Genomic DNA, 15,731 nt, shown 5'->3' on the forward strand with positions numbered 1-15,731 from the left:
TCAACAACAACAACAAAGGTAAACTCCACTTTTTTTTTTTTTTTTTTTTTTTGAGATGGAGTTTTCCCCTCGTTGCCCAGGCTGGAGTGCAATAGCACAATGTCAGCTCACCGCAACCTCTGCCTCCCTGGTTCAAGAGATTCTCCTGCTTCAGCCTCCCGAGTAGCTGGGATTACAGGCAAGCACCACCATGCCAGGCTAATTTTGTATTTTTAGTAGAGACAGGGTTTCTCCACATTGGTCAGGCTGGTCTCGAACTCCCAAACTCAGGTGATCCACTTGCCTTGGCCTCCCAAAGTGCTGGGATTATAGGTGTGAGCCACTGCGCCCGGCCTTTTTTTGTGTGTGTTTTTGTGTGTGTGAGACGGAGTCTTGCTCTGTCGCCCAGGCTGGAGTGCAGTGGTGTGATCTCAGCCCTCTGCAACCTCCACCTCCTGGGTTCAAGCGATTCTCCTGCCTCAGTCTCCCGAGTAGCTGGGATTACAGGCATGCATCACCACGCCCTGGTAATTTTTTGTATTTTTAGTGGAGACAGGGTTTCATCGTGTTGACCAGGCTGGTTTTGAACTCCTGACCTCAGGTGGTCTGCCTGCCTCAGCCTCTCAGAGAGTTGGGACTACAGGTATAAGACACCATGCCTGGCCCACCTTTTAGAGATACCAACTATTTATAAGTGATGTCTGAGATTTCGTTCACAATAATCAGAGTTGAGAGGGAAAGGAGGGGGTGACACTGATGAAACGAGATGATCCATGAGTTGCTGGCATTTGGCCCCAAGGGCATCACAGACGCTATCACAGGGAGTACCCCAGTCCATGGGGCGCTGGGCATAAGGATCATCCACGGACTGTTTTTGTGTGTTGCATCTCCATAAGAAAAAATGTGTCAAGATATAAAACACATCCCCAAGTGGTAAGCCCACTTGTGATGGTGTCACAGTGCTAGGCAACTAGAAGGGGTGCTTCCGTCTAACAATTCACGAGACATTAATATTCAACCAGCTGTAAAGGCTAATGGCCAAGTTCTGCTTTCAGGCACGGAGGCTTCAATGTGGCATGAATAGACATTTCCCACGAGCCTCTGAATAGAGAATCTGGACCTGTTTATGTAAGTTCTGGCCTTTAAAAAAGCCAAGCATTTATATGATTAAGGGAAAAGTTCAGCTCTCACCCTGTACTTTAAGGTTCACATTATGGGGGAAAGGAAAGAGAAGCTAAAGTCTGTCCATTAAGCACAATTCAGAGATTCTGCTTGGGTTTTCTCCATTGATTGAGAGTTCTTCCTTTAGTAGGTCAAGTCAGACTTTCCATGCTAATGTAAGAAATGTATTCTTTTCTTGTTAGTTTTAAGTTTATCAGAATCTAAAAAGCCGTGGTTAAAGGCCTGTTTTTTAGAGTCTATCATTTATAAATGCTGTTCATTTTCTTTTAAAAAAATTAATTTTGTTTCTTTCTCACAGCCACTGGCTGTAGAAAAATGCTGTTCATTTTCAAGTGAATAAACTCCTACGATGTTCTAAAAACTGAAATGACAGATAAACCAATTATAAAATTATGAAAAAAATATCATTTTCTATCTTAAGTATTTGCTGATTTAAAAAACTAGTTTTGGACAATGGCTTTGGGAATCGAAAAGCATAGTAAAATTTCAGACAATAAAAATTTTGGATTTCCTTAAGCTCACCATCAGTAGAACAACCACAAAAAAACCCCAAAAACAATTAGTAGAAATAAGCCTAAATAGAAAAGTTCCAAATAAGCCCCAAAGTAATGGCAAGCAGCATAAATCACAATACCTATATGCTTAAAATAGCAGCTGGAGTAAGGGGTTAACAAAACTTCAGTTTCTAGGAGCGCACTCCATAGTAGGTCCATTTGCCCAGCAACAAAACAAAACAAAACAAAATACCACCTGGGGAAAAATAATTTTGAAGGCCACTGCAGCTGGAGAGAGCAATAAGTGATTATTTCTGTAACTGGAGTGATGAAAGTCATGCTACAAGTTCAGCTTCAGAACGCAGCTCCAGGGATGGCTGGGAGTGCGTCAGGAATCAGAAGGTCAACATGGCAGCCGGTGAGTGATGCAATCAACTTCATGGGCTTCGGACAAGCCTTCAGGCTCACAAAATCCGCAGTCACAGAGACCCGTAGTTAAGAAAAATATTAAAATTCACCTGAATTAATTATTTCCTTTCTTCGTTCATTCAACCGCATTTAATAAATAAAATACGATAAACATAATCAGACATGTATTTAAAAAGTGTCCATATAGCTAGCTTATAGTCCTCTCAAAGAGACAGCCAATAAAATAGCTTCCCTCTCAGAGATTATTTTAGAAAGGAAAACCTTACCCTCCCATTGAAACCCCTGCTGCCAGGAAAGGAGCAGAAGGGTACAGGCTGTGTACATGGTGAATAACTGTCTCCAAGTCTTCAGTGTTAGCACAACAGTAAGTCCTTGGTGTCTAGAAGAAGTGACAAGTAAAGCACAAAAATTAGAATGTGAGGTTAATGATTTGTAAAATGCAGAAATGTAAACAGGAGCAAGAAGTCATACATATGAGAAAATAACCTTTGCACGTACCGTAGTATTAATAATTTATCATTTTCCTGTCTTGCAGTGCATACATATGCCATTTAAAGTCAGCACAGTTAGAGTTGGCACTAACAAAAAGACCATGAACATGCAAGGAAGGCTTGATGCAGATGGGGCAAGACCAATACAAATACCTTAAATTTTAGTACCATACACAAATGTGTCTCCAACTTAACCAGAGCAGTTTAGGAAAAAAACCAGAGAATTATGCTTCTATTAAACAAAGAACAACCTGTAACCCCAAAGCCAAAAATAACTTTTTTTTTTTTTTTGGTAAGACAGGGTCTTGCACTGTCACTCGGGCTAGACTGCAGTACCATGATCACAGCTCATTGCAGGCTTGGCCTCCCAGGCTCAAGCAATCCTCTGACCTCAAACTCCCAAGTAGCTGGAACCACAGGTACAGGCCACCACAAACAGAGAATTTTTTAAAAATGTTTTGTAGAGACAGGGGGTCTTGCTATGTTGTCCAGGCTAGTCTTGAACTCCTGGTTTCCAGTGATTCACCTGCTTTGGCCTCCCAAAGTGTTCAGATTATAGGCATGAGCCTGTGCCTGGCCCAAAGTAACTTTAAAAATATATATATATATTTTTTGAGATGGAGTTTTGCTCTGTTGCCCAGGTTGGAATGCAGTGGTGTGATCTTGGCTCACTGTAACCTCTGCCTCCTAGGTTCAAGTGATTCTCCTGCCTCAGTCCCCTGAGTAGCTGGGGTTACAGACACCCACCACCATGCCCGGCTAATTTCTGCATTTTTAGTAGAGATGGGATTTCACCATGTGGACCAGGCTGATCTTGAACCCCTGACCTCAAGTGATCTGCCCACCTCAGCCTCCCAAAGTGCTGGGATTACAGGTGTGAGCCACCATGCCCAGCCTATTGTTTTTGTATTTTTCGTAGAGACAGGGTTTCACCATGTTGGCCAGGCTGGTCTGGAACTCCTGACCTCAAATGATCTGCCCACCCCAGCCTCCCACAGTGCTGAGATTACAGGCATGAGCCACTGTGCCCGGCCAAATATTTTCTTTTCTAATAGTATGTATATACAGATAGCCTCAGCTATACTACTGCAGTAGACACTTAAAATGTTAAAATATGTAAAGTTGATCATGCTTCAATATATAATGCATTTAAACAAATGGTTTTCATGTGAACGTCATCAATAAGGGCTCTGTAGCAGAAGAGCAGAAAAGCATCACGGATACTTCACTTGAGATCTGGGAGGAGGGGGCAATCCTCTCTGTAGAATATATGTGAGTGCGTGTGTGTCAGAATTAAGTATATGTGGGGCCGGGCACGGTGGCTCAAGCCTGTAATCCCAGCACTTTGGGAGGCTGAGACGTGCGGATCACAAGGTCAGGAGATCGAGACCATCCTGACTAACACGGTGAAACCCCGTCTCTACTAAAAAATACAAAAAACTAGCCGGGCGAGGTGGCGGGCGCCTGTAGTCCTAGCTACTCTGGAGGCTGAGGCAAGAGAATGGCATAAACCCGGGAGGCGGAGCTTGCAGTCAGTGAGCTGAGATCCGGCCACTGCACTCCAGCCTGGGCGACAGAGTGAGACTCCGTCTCAAAAAAAAAAAAAAAAGAAGAAGAAGAAGAATTAAGTATCTTTGAGAAAAAATAACCAGAAATTTAATAACAAGGAGGGGAATCTGGTAACATTACTGGAAGAAAACATGGAAACTAGTTATCTACACCACCCAATTTCATTATGTCAATAAACCATGATCATACTAGGAAGGTTTTGTATTACCCAATGTTCAATCACTAATGAGTAGCCTGAGAAAATTATAATTTTTATTTTATTATTATTATTATTATTTTTTGAGACAGAGTCTGGCTCTGTCTCCCAGGCTGGAGTGCAGTGGCCGGATCTCAGCTCACTGCAAGCTCCACCTCCCGGGTTTACACCATTCTCTTGCCTCAGCCTCCGGAGTAGCTGGGACTACAGGCGCCCGCCACCTCGCCCGGCTAGTTTTTCGTATTTTTAGTAGAGACGGGGTTTCACCGTGTTAGTCAGGATGGTCTGGATCTCCTGACCTCGTGATCCGCCTGTCTCGGCCTCTCAAAGTGCTGGGATTACAGGCTTGAGCCACCGTGCCCGGCCTGAAAATTATAATTTTTAACAACTGCCTCAGTTAAACTCATCCCTAAAACACAGCCTATTCCCTACTGGCATCTTTTTGATATCTGCAAATATGTGACTCTCCGAAAGAAAAACGTTAACCTGACAATATTTTCCATCACTAACATTTATTGAAACATTAAATTTGTGTCCACAAAATCCTGAGGAAGACTCCAGTGTTTCTATTTTATAAATGAGGAAACTGAATTGAGAGGTTAAATAACTCCTGTAACATCTTAACAGCTAATAAGTGACTATGCTCAGATACTTAAAAAAAAAAAACTTTGTGACTGAATGCACTTCAGTCACAAAGGGGAGCACAAATTCAACGTAAAATCTAAACAGAAAATATTTTATACTAGGCTCATTCATAGTGACTTCAGAATTTGTCATGAGAACCTGGGTGATGAAATCATCCTTACTCAGCATTTTGATTGAGTCTATTCACACTGCACACCTTTAAAATTTCTGAATTATTTATGAATAGTCCCCAACATACATTGCTATTATACAGGCTTTAACTATATGTGTATATGTAAGAATGCATACATATAGACACCTACAGAGTTAGGGCATAAGAAAAAGCCCTAAGGAAAACTGCTAGGATCACAGAATCTTTGTGTCAAAAGGACCATAGATGTCACTTGGTTCCTTATTTGTACATAAGGAAATTAAGGCCCGGCAAGGTTGAGTAATTTGCCAAAGCTCACAGATTAGCAGAGGCTGCATTGTATGTTTGTAGTAAAACCTAATTCTTGTAAAGCACCAGGGTTCCATGAGGTATAGAGTGAATAAATCAATATCTGGTACCCTCAGATACAGGGACTGATTTTTCCCTAAATGTTTTTCTCCAAATAGATTGCATTAAGATCAATACTGATAATATTGCCAGTGAAGGAGTGTGGATTTCTGGCACTGCCTTCATTCTAGATAAAGCACTATACAATCTGATATATTATTTTCTTTTATAATAGTATAGCCCTATAGCCCCAGCTGTGCTACACTGCAATAGACACTTAAAATGTTAAAATATGTAAAGCTAGGCAGGTGTAGTGGCATATGCCTGTAGTCCCAGCTACTCGGGAGGCTGAGGTGGGCTGATCACTTGAGCCCAGCAGTCTGAGAGCACCCTGGGCAACACAGCAAGACCCCTGTCTCTTAAAAAACAAAAAAAAAGAAAACAGAATTAGCCAGGTGTGGTAGAGGATCACCTGAGACTGGGAGATAGAGGCTGCTGTGAGCTGTGATCATGACACTGCACTCCAGCCCTGGTGACAGATTGAGACTGTCTCAAAATGAATAAATAAACTATATAAAGCTCCTTATGCCTCAATACATAATGATCCAATGGTATAGATCAACAGTTTCCAGAACTCTGAAACTCAGCAAATCTGGAACCTTTCCATCATAGTCAGCCTCCTGCTAGCTCCTCCCCTGGCTTCCCCGGTGGCTCTGCTAGCTTTCCATTTCCTACCTAGTCACTGTCACTTTTCCCCCAATCCCAAATGCAGGTAGGTATTCATTCCCAAAGGTTTTATCTTAGGCTTGTATCTGCTTATTTTCTGGTCAATACCCAGTTCTTGAAGCTCTCATCTACTCCCGTATCTTCATCAACCACCTCTCCCCAGTGACTGAACCTAAACCTCCACTGTCACTTGCATCCTCAGCTCCAGATCCAAATTTCCAAGTTCCAGCAGGCAGCTGCCCTATAATGTTCTACCAGTACTTCAGACTCAAAATGCACAAAGATTAACCCATTTTCCTCTTCATGAAAACTCCCAGCGCTTCTCCTAACTTCCCATTTCCCTATAAACGGCATTTACATTTTCCTAGTTAAAATTGTGGGCGACATGGCCTTCTCCCTCTCCTTTAACCACATAGCTGATAAACTGCCCAATCCTGTAGCTTCTTCCTTTTCAGTGAAAGGAAACTCCTCTCCACTCTAGTACAGGGCTGGATTCTCTCAAAAGGGCCCCTGAAGCAAGGATGTGAGTGCCAGCAGTTCATTTGGAAGGGGACACCAGGAAGCACCCGCAGGAGAGTGGCAGAGTGAGTCAGGAAAGGCAGGAAGTCAGTAAGAAAAATATACCAGGCAGTTTATGGCTGTGGGCAACTGGGACTCAAGTTCCCTGGGATAGTCTGGGAGACTGTCGAACAAGGCTTACAATGATCCCCACCAGTGGCAAGTGAGCTATTTATCCACCAATTCCCTTTCAGCCACTGGTTGAAGGCTCTCCTGGAGGATGTTAACTCCCTGGTACTTCTGGTCTGCCCTAAGCGCAGTTCCAGCAGCTCCAGTGGCTAGAGAAGGTCCCCAGTCACAGAGATGGAGGAAGCCCTCAAAAAGGCATACATGGGAATGGTAAGTGCCAAGGGGTAAGGATGTAGCACCAGCTGTCTTTGCTACAAGGCCTTTTTGCCTCTCACCTGGACTGCCACAAAACTTAACTGGTTAACTCCCAGTTTTTCCTGATAATCATTCACAATCCTACATTCAATGCACTATCAGATTAATCTTCCTAATGAACACTTCCAGCTGTAATCATGACAGTCTTTCTGCTTAAAATTTCTCATTAGCTTTCCACTGCCTACTGAATTAAGCCTCTGCCAAGCATTCAAGACTTTCCACAATATGATGCCGAGCAACCCTACCAGCTCTGTGTTTTATTATTTCTCCAATGTACAGACACAGACCAATGGGATACTGTTCTCTTGTCTGCTAGGCCCCTTAATATCCTTGCCACCTGTGTGACCTTCACCTGCCTGGTGTCCTTCGCTGTCAACCTTGCCTGTTGAAATTGTTCATGGAATAAATGCCACAACAAGGCTGTGCATGGTGACTCATACCTGTAATCCCAGCACTTTGGGAGGCTGAGGAGAGCAGATCACTTGAGGTCAAGAGTTCAAGACCAGCTTGGCCAACATGGTGAAACCCCCCATCTACCAAAAAATACAAAAGTTAGCCAGGCATGGTGGCACATGCCTGTAATCCCAACTACTTGGGAGGTTGAGGTGGGAGGATAGATTGAACCTGGGAAGCAGAGGTTGCAGTGAGCCAAGATCATGCCACTGCACTCTAGCCTGAGTGACAGAGTGAGACCCTGTCTCAAAAAATAAATAAATGTCACAACAGGTGAGACTTGGCCCCTGTCTTTTAGGACCTCACAGCTGTTCTCAATCCTGCTCCTAATTGCCCTGTCCAGCCTGCTCCATGCCCTGTTCCACATGAGTCTCTATCACTGTCTTTTCACCTCTAGCTCTGTTAATAAACCTTTGTCCAACTGAACTGACACACAGGACTAAAAGGGAGGAGACCAATTAATTAGTAAGTTCTGATATGCACAACTATGCAGTTCTACCACACAGCCTCATGCTCCTTGATGGGTTCCAATAGGAAACATCATCTGTCTTCTTTCTTCACAGGATCTGAAGTTAGAAATAAGCAGAGCCTACAGAACTTGGGACCCATTAAAGATTCACCCAGAACACACAGCAAAGACAGTTAAGGGGCAGTACATTGAATCGGCAGGCTCTGCAGAAACCGTCTTCAGGCCTGAAGATACAACTGGAAGCTTTTTAGACAAAAGACTCTGGTTAAATTCTGTTACTCGGGCTACTAATGCAACTGGCAGCTATCCTTCCGGTAGATGAAATCACATCTAATCAGAAGAGGGATGAAGGAAGAGCTGGGAGGATTCTGCTGGGTGGTGAAACTCCTTCTGGGTGGGATGAGGATGGGAAAAATGTGAAAAATCCAAAAGATATATCACTTCCAGTAGATATTTGGACATAAACATTCAGTAAGTTAGAATAATTTGGTAATAATTACAAACCAAGGTTGTTTAAATTATCCAACTGTGACTATGATCAGAGAGCAATGACAGTAATTTACTTGTTTTCATTATTTTTTATAGAAATGAGGTCTCATTATGTTGCTCAGGCTGGTCTCAAACTCCTGGGCTCAAGCAATCCTCCTGCCTCAGCCTCCCAAAGTACTGGGATTACAGGCGTGAGCCACCATGCCTGGCCAACAACAGTAATTTAATGGCTGAAAGAGGTTAGTTTTTAAAAATGCACTTAAGGCCGGGCGCGGTGGCTCAAGCCTGTAATCCCAGCACTTTGGGAGGCCGAGACGGGCGTATCACGAGGTCAGGAGATCGAGACCATCCTGGCTAACACGGTGAAACCCCATCTCTACTAAAAAATACAAAAAACTAGCCGGGCGACCTGGCGGGCGCCTGTAGTCCCAGCTACTCTGGAGGCTGAGGCAGGAGAATGGCGTGAACCCGGGAGGTGGAGCTTGCAGTGAGCTGAGATCCGGCCACTGCACTCCAGCCTGGGTGACGGAGCGAGACTCTGTCTCAAAAAAAAAAAAAAAAAAAAAAAAAAAATGCACTTAAGAGAATGAAATATAATTACTATTATTCATATATAAAAGAAAAACAATAAAGTATATATTTTATATTTACCTATGGACTACATCTCATTTATCCTTCTTAATCAACTAAGGCTTCTTAAAAGCTGACAAACTGATTTCTCCTAACCTGAAAGACAATTTTCTTGTACCAGATTTAGAAATTCTGTTTTAGAATTAATTCTCTTCATTAAAAAAACAATTTTTGACCTAGACTCAAATTTTAAAATTCCCTCTGTTAATCAGGTAGCCAGACTCTCCCTAGCTATTCTTGGAGGAGATTAATTTGCTAATCTGTCGTGGAAGCCATAACTCAGAATCCTTCTCTCTCAGGGCTGGGGTTACCGCACTTCCAATGCTGAACTAAGCTATCTAGAATTTTAGTTTTCTGTCCAGCAAAGTGAAAACTGAAAAAGACACATGAATGCCTCGTAAAAAATCATTGACGTTTCATATTTACTTAACTGTAATGTTTGATGATCATCAGGATCTTAGAACATTTCATTGCGTGTTCCTCTCTCAAGTACTTAATGATCTGCACTCAAATATTTGATAAGATGCATTTAAATGAACTCTGTGATTCCTGTGTGGTTGTGGGCCTCCCCAAAAGGAATAATCCTTTTAAAATAGAACTAATTACACTCTCTAATTGATCTCTACAGTGTAATGTGTTTTTCATTTCACCCACCCCCTGTCCAGTACCTAGTAAACTGCCTAAGTCGTCCCTAGGAAAATTGATTTTATTTTTGGAATATGAGTTAATTAAGGAGTCAGAGAAAAGAAAAATTATTGGCACATAAGTAAAATCAGCAGTTTAATGAACAGTCATTTCACCCAGTCATTGATAGACATATTAAATGACCAACTGTCTAAATTTGCCTGGGAGTTTGCTAATTTTTAAAAACAACTAACCATAAAACAAAGGGCCCCAGGAAATATCCTGGCCAGCCTGGAGGCTGGCCTCTGTGCCACATTCCTGCCAACGCTCCAGATGGCTGCCGTACATGCTCATGATGTCATGTTGTACAAGCTACACCAATAAATGAGCAGTTTTGGTAGTAGCTTAGAGCAGGTCAGCCAGGAGTTATTTTCAGTCCAGGCTCCTAAGAGGCAAATCTCGTGACTCACCTGGGTCATGGAGGCTATCACATGCAGGACTACTCATCACCTCCCAGGGATTTTCAGCCCTGTTTGTACATTAGACTCTCCAAGGAGTGTTTAAAATAAATTACAGATACTTGGACTCCACCCCAGACCAAATGAATCAGAAACTCTGGGGGATGGGGTTCAGGGATCAGTATTTTTTGAGATGGAGTTTCGCTCTTGTTGCCCAAGCTGGAGTGCAATGGCACGATCTCAGCTCACCGCAACCTCCGCCTCACAGGTTCAAGCGATTCTCCTGCCTCAGCCTCCCAGTAGCTGGGATTACAGGCATGAACCACCACATCTGGCTGATTTTGTATTTTTAGTAGAGATGGGGTTTCTCCATGTTGGTCAGGCTGGTCTGGAACTTCCGACCTCAGGTGATTCGCCCACCTCGGCCTCCTAAAGTGCTGAGATTACAGGTGTGAGCCACCGCGCCTGGCTGTTTTTTTGTTTTTGTTTTTGTGAGACAGTCTTGCTCTGTCACCCAGGCTGGAGTGCATTGGCACAGTCTCAGCTCACTGCAACCTCCACCTCCTGGGTTCAAGCGATTCTCCTGCTTCAGCCTCCTGAGTAGCTGGGATTAGAGCACCCGCCACCATGCCTGGCTAATTTTTGTACTTTTAGTAGAGAAGGAGTTTCACCATGTTGGCCAAGCTGGTCTCAAACTCCTGGCCTCATGCAATCACTCGCCTTGGCCTCTCAAGTGCTGGGATTACAGGTGTGAGCCCCCACACCTGACCAGGGAGCAGTAGTTTTCAGTGCTTCCCAGGGGACTCTAATGGGCGGCCAGAGTTGAGAACCTCTGCACCAAGAGAGTAAGTAGGGTGAGAGCTAAGCCAAGAGGAGGATGCTGCAGTGGTAAAAATGATAAAACCTATCTGGAGTGACTTGGGAGAAGGGAACTCTAGTTCTATGTGGGTCTGAACCTCTTGGATTCCTTGAAGTGTATGGGGAAGTACTTCCAAACATCTCTTATCTTACAGGATCATCTGACACATATTAAGCATGACAGCTAGCTATTAAATTATTATTTCTAAAACTCTTCCATTATTCAACAAAACATTCTTTCTCTTTTATTTTGAACTTTTTTTTGAGCTAGGTTCTTGCTCTGTTGCCCAGGTTGCAGTGCCGTGGCATGATCATGGCTCGCTGCAGCCTTGACCTCCTGGGCTCAAGCGATCCTCCTGCCTCAACCTCCTGAGTAGCTGGGACTACAGGCACATGCCACCATGCCCATACCCAGCTAATTTTTAAATTTTTTGTAGAGATAAGGTCTCATTATGTTGCCCAGGCTGGTCTCCAACTCCTGGGCTCAAGTGATCTTCCTGGCTTGACCTTCTAAAGTGCTGGGATTACAGATGTGAGCCACCACGCCTGGCCACAATCTTCTACATTTAAAATTTTTGTTATTATTGGACTGGACCCATCAATGTTGGGAGAAAATTCTCAAGGATTAAATGTGTTCACACCTACACCTGGCTGAGACCAGCCTCCCTAGGTTGTTATATAGATGAAGGTAAGGGGAGCAGGGACAGGTTATTTTGAAGCACTTAGGAAAGGGCTGACTTGGGTGGAACAATGTCCAGTAGGGAGGTACTGCACGTGAGAAAGGCACTGCCTAAAAGTAGAAGTTTGAAACTGAATTGTGCCCTGGCCGGCCCTGACCTCTATACCCCTCCTTCCTCAGGCTGTCAGGCAGGTCCCTTAATCCTTTCTAAATGCCTTTTTCAGAAAATGGCCCATGGTGGGGTGAGGTGGAGGAGCTGGGGTGATGGGGTGGGGGAAGAGCTCTAAGTCCCTCCTACACTACTAGCTTCTTGGAAAAGCTAAGGAGGAAAAGCTAATAGGAAACAAGAACAGATTTCTCTAGACCTGAGTCTTTAACCCTAAAGAATCTGAGGTTAGGGGGACGATCCTCTCTCTGAAAACCCTCCTTCCGTCTATTCCCAGATTTTCAGGCTGACTTGACTGGAAGCCAGTATTGAAAGGTCAAGACGCTAGGCTGCACAGCCCGAGCTCCTGCCATAAGACCACTAATCAGCTTTATGACTTCTGACTGTCACCCCACTTCTCCAGAGGTGTCCTCACCTATGGAATGAGGAGGGTTTTTTTTTTTTTTTTTTTTTTTTTGAGACTGAGCCTCACTCTGCTGACCAGGCTGGAGTGCAGTGGTGTGATCTTGGCTCACTGCAACCTCTGCCTCCTGGGTTCAAATGATTCTCCTGTCTCAGCCTCCCAAGTGACTGGGATTACAGGCATGCGCCACCACACCCAGCTAATTTTTGTATTTTTAGTAGAGATGGGGTTTCATCATGTTGGCCAGGCTGGTCTCAAACTCCTGGCCTCAAGTGGTCCACCCGTGTTGGCCTCCCAAAGTGCTGGGATTACAGGCATGAGCCACCACATCCGGCCTAAGTTGGCTTACATTCTATCTCAGCTCCTCATCTGGTCTGGGACTGGAGTCAGGTACCCTGAGGAACAGAGTTGGTCCACAGGCCACATTTTGGGCAGTGCTGCTTTAAATTATTTTCTAGCTTCTGCTTGACCTTCTTGGCCCTCCCTTAACTGCTGAGCCAGCTCTAACTTGAACTAGAAAGCACTTAAAGGAGGATTTTCTTTTTAAAAGCTTTATGAGATGTCATTTGCATACCATAATTCAGGTACAAGTCAATGGTTTTTCACATATTCAGAGTTGTGCCATCAAAATTTAAGAATATTTTTATCACACCAAAAAGAAACCTCCTACTATTAGCAATCATCCTCCACCTCAAGCCTTAGGTGATCATTAATCTACTTTCTGTGTCTATAGATTTGCCTATTTTGAATATTTCATATAAATGGACTGATACAGTATGTGGTATGTTGAGATGAGCTTCTTCACTTAGCATAATGCTTTCAAAGTGCATCCATACATTCAAGACTTCATTCCTTTTTTTTTTTTTTTTTGAGACGGAGTCTCGCTCTGATGCCGAGGCTACAGTGCAGGGGCGCAATCTCGGCTCACTGCAAGCTCCGCCTCCCGAGTTCACACCATTCTCCTGCCTCAGCCTCCCAAGTAGGTGGGACTACAGGTGCCCACCACCACGCCTGGCTAATTTTTTTTTTTTTTTTTTTTGTATTTTTAGTAGAGATGGGGTTTCACTGTGTTAGCCAGGATGGTCTCGATCTCCTGACCTTGTGACCCATCTGCCTTGGCCTCCCAAAGTGCTGGGATTACAGGTGTGAGCCACTGTGCCTGGCCTATTTTTATTTTTTAGAGACAGGGTCTCTATTGCCCAAGCTGGAGTGCAATGGTACAAACACAGCTCACGGAAGCCTCAGACTCCTGGGCTCCAGCAGTCCCCCTGCACCCAGCCCCCCACGTAGCTGGGATAACAGGCACATGCCACCACACTTGGCTATTTTTTGTTTTTGTAGAGACAAGGTCTCACTATGTTGCCTAGACTGGTCTTGAACTCCTGGACTCAAGTGATCCTCCTGCCTCGGCCTCCCAAAGCGCTGGGATTACAGGTATGAGCCACTGTGCCTGGCCCATGTATAAGTTTTTGTGAGAACATATATTTTCATTTCAGGAATTTCTGGGTCATATGGTAAATCTATTTTAACTTTTGGAGGAACTGCCAGACTATTTCCCAAAGTGGCTAGGATGCTTTTCTTATTGGGTTAGGAACACAGAAGTCTGCATGATCCTATAACTAAAAATAGGGAACCCAAGATCCTATAACTAAAAATAGCTTTCTGTGTCTACATATTTACCTATTTTGAATATTAGTTATAGGATGTACAACTAAATTTACAGCTTTTAGTTATAGATCCTATAACTAAAAAGAGCTTTCAACAAATTTTGGCTAAGTTATTTGTAAGTTACCATTCCTAAACAAGTTCACAAAGTAATCAACAATATTAGGGAATTTGTGGGTAACCTGGATTCCTATCCTTGAAAACCAATCTGCAGGGCAGAAGAAAAAGTCCCATCTATTCCAAGGCTCCTAGAATCCTACGGGGATATCTGAGGTTTGCTCCACTGAGACTCGGATTGTCTGTCTACTGTAGGAAACAGACCCAAGGAGAAAAGTTAGTACAGGATGCTCATTTCCTAGTAAGAAAGGCCTTTGGCTTTCCCCCAATCCTACAATAACTAATTGGAAATGAGGACACAATGGCAGTGGAAAATTTCTACTTCCTTATTCTCCTTTGTAGGAGCCATAGTAATCTCTATAAATTCTAAGTATATCTCTAACATTTCCACTCCTAGGAGAACTGCTTACCCTAAATTTCATTTCACCTTTGCTAGTTCCTGTGAGCTAATTTCTGTTAGAGACAGTTCCTTCCTGTTTGATCTCTGCTGATTCATCTTTTGTTCTTTTTTATGCCTACCCTAAAGTCTCGCTTACTCTGGGTCTGAGCCACATTAAATTCTTTCTGGAACAAGGTGAGGTATAAATAAACATCAGAGTTCCTCTAGTATGACACAGTAATTGTTCTTAGCTTGAAGACAGAAAGAAGCAGGATTATCAAGAGATCTAAATATCAACACTAACTCTAATAATCAATATTAACATCTCATTTTTTGATCCAACTCAAAAAAGAATAACAAGGATGTAGAATGACCAAAGGTAATTACAATTATATCCTTTTAGAACAAGTACTTTAAAAAAGAATTTCAAGGAAGTAAACTAATTAAATGTATACTTCTTATACCCTAATGATCTAATGAGTTAATACAGTAGCAATTATGCCTTGAGTTATAAAAAACTTTATTTAATTTTAATTTTAATTAATTAAATTTTTTTGAGAAGGAGCCTCACTCTGTCGCCCAGGCTGGAGTGCAGTGGCATGATCTGGGCTTACTGCAACCTTCGCCTCCTGGGTTCAAGTGATTTTCCTGCCTCAGCCTTCCAAGTAGCTGGGATTACAGGCATATGCCACCATGCCCGGCTAATTTTTGTATTTTTAGTAAAGACGGAATTTTGCCATGTTGGCCAGACCGGTCTCAAACTCCTGACCTCATGATCCACCCACCTCGGCCTCCCAAAGTGCTGGGATTACAGGCGTGAGCCACCGTGCCTGGCCTGTTTTTTTATTATTTTTTTAATTTAATAGAGATAGGGTTTCTCCATGTTGGCCAGGCTGGTCTTAAACTCCTGGGCTCAAGTGATCTGCCTGCCTCAGCCTCCCAAAGTTCTGGGATTACAGGCATGAGCCACTGTGCCTGGCCCTAAAAAGTTTTATTTTACAAGATATTTTAAGTTTACTGTTTCTTTCTTTTTGTTTGTTTGTTTTTGAGATGGAGTCTTGCTCTGTCGCCCAGGCTGGAGTGCAGTGATGCCATCTTGGCTCACTGCAACCTCCACCTCCTGGGTTCAAATGATTCTCCTGCCTCAGCCTCCTAAGTAGCTGGGACTACAGGTATGTGCCACCATGTCTGGCTAATTTTTTTTTTTTTT

The 15,731-nt window shown here is 43.3% G+C and overlaps 1 protein-coding gene across 1 annotated transcript in view; it reads right to left on the reverse strand.

Annotated features, from left to right (window-relative positions):
• Nucleotides 1-15,731, reverse strand: part of ABHD3 (abhydrolase domain containing 3) — a 46,729-nt gene that overhangs the window by 13,318 nt on the left and 17,680 nt on the right. Inside the window, 1 exon segment of the mRNA XM_010354880.2 lies at nucleotides 2,351-2,463. Within this exon segment, the coding sequence (XP_010353182.1) occupies nucleotides 2,351-2,463 (113 nt within the window).

The sequence above is a fragment of the Rhinopithecus roxellana genome, chromosome 21 (assembly GCF_007565055.1).
Source record: "Rhinopithecus roxellana isolate Shanxi Qingling chromosome 21, ASM756505v1, whole genome shotgun sequence".
Classification (NCBI taxonomy): domain Eukaryota; kingdom Metazoa; phylum Chordata; class Mammalia; order Primates; family Cercopithecidae; genus Rhinopithecus; species Rhinopithecus roxellana.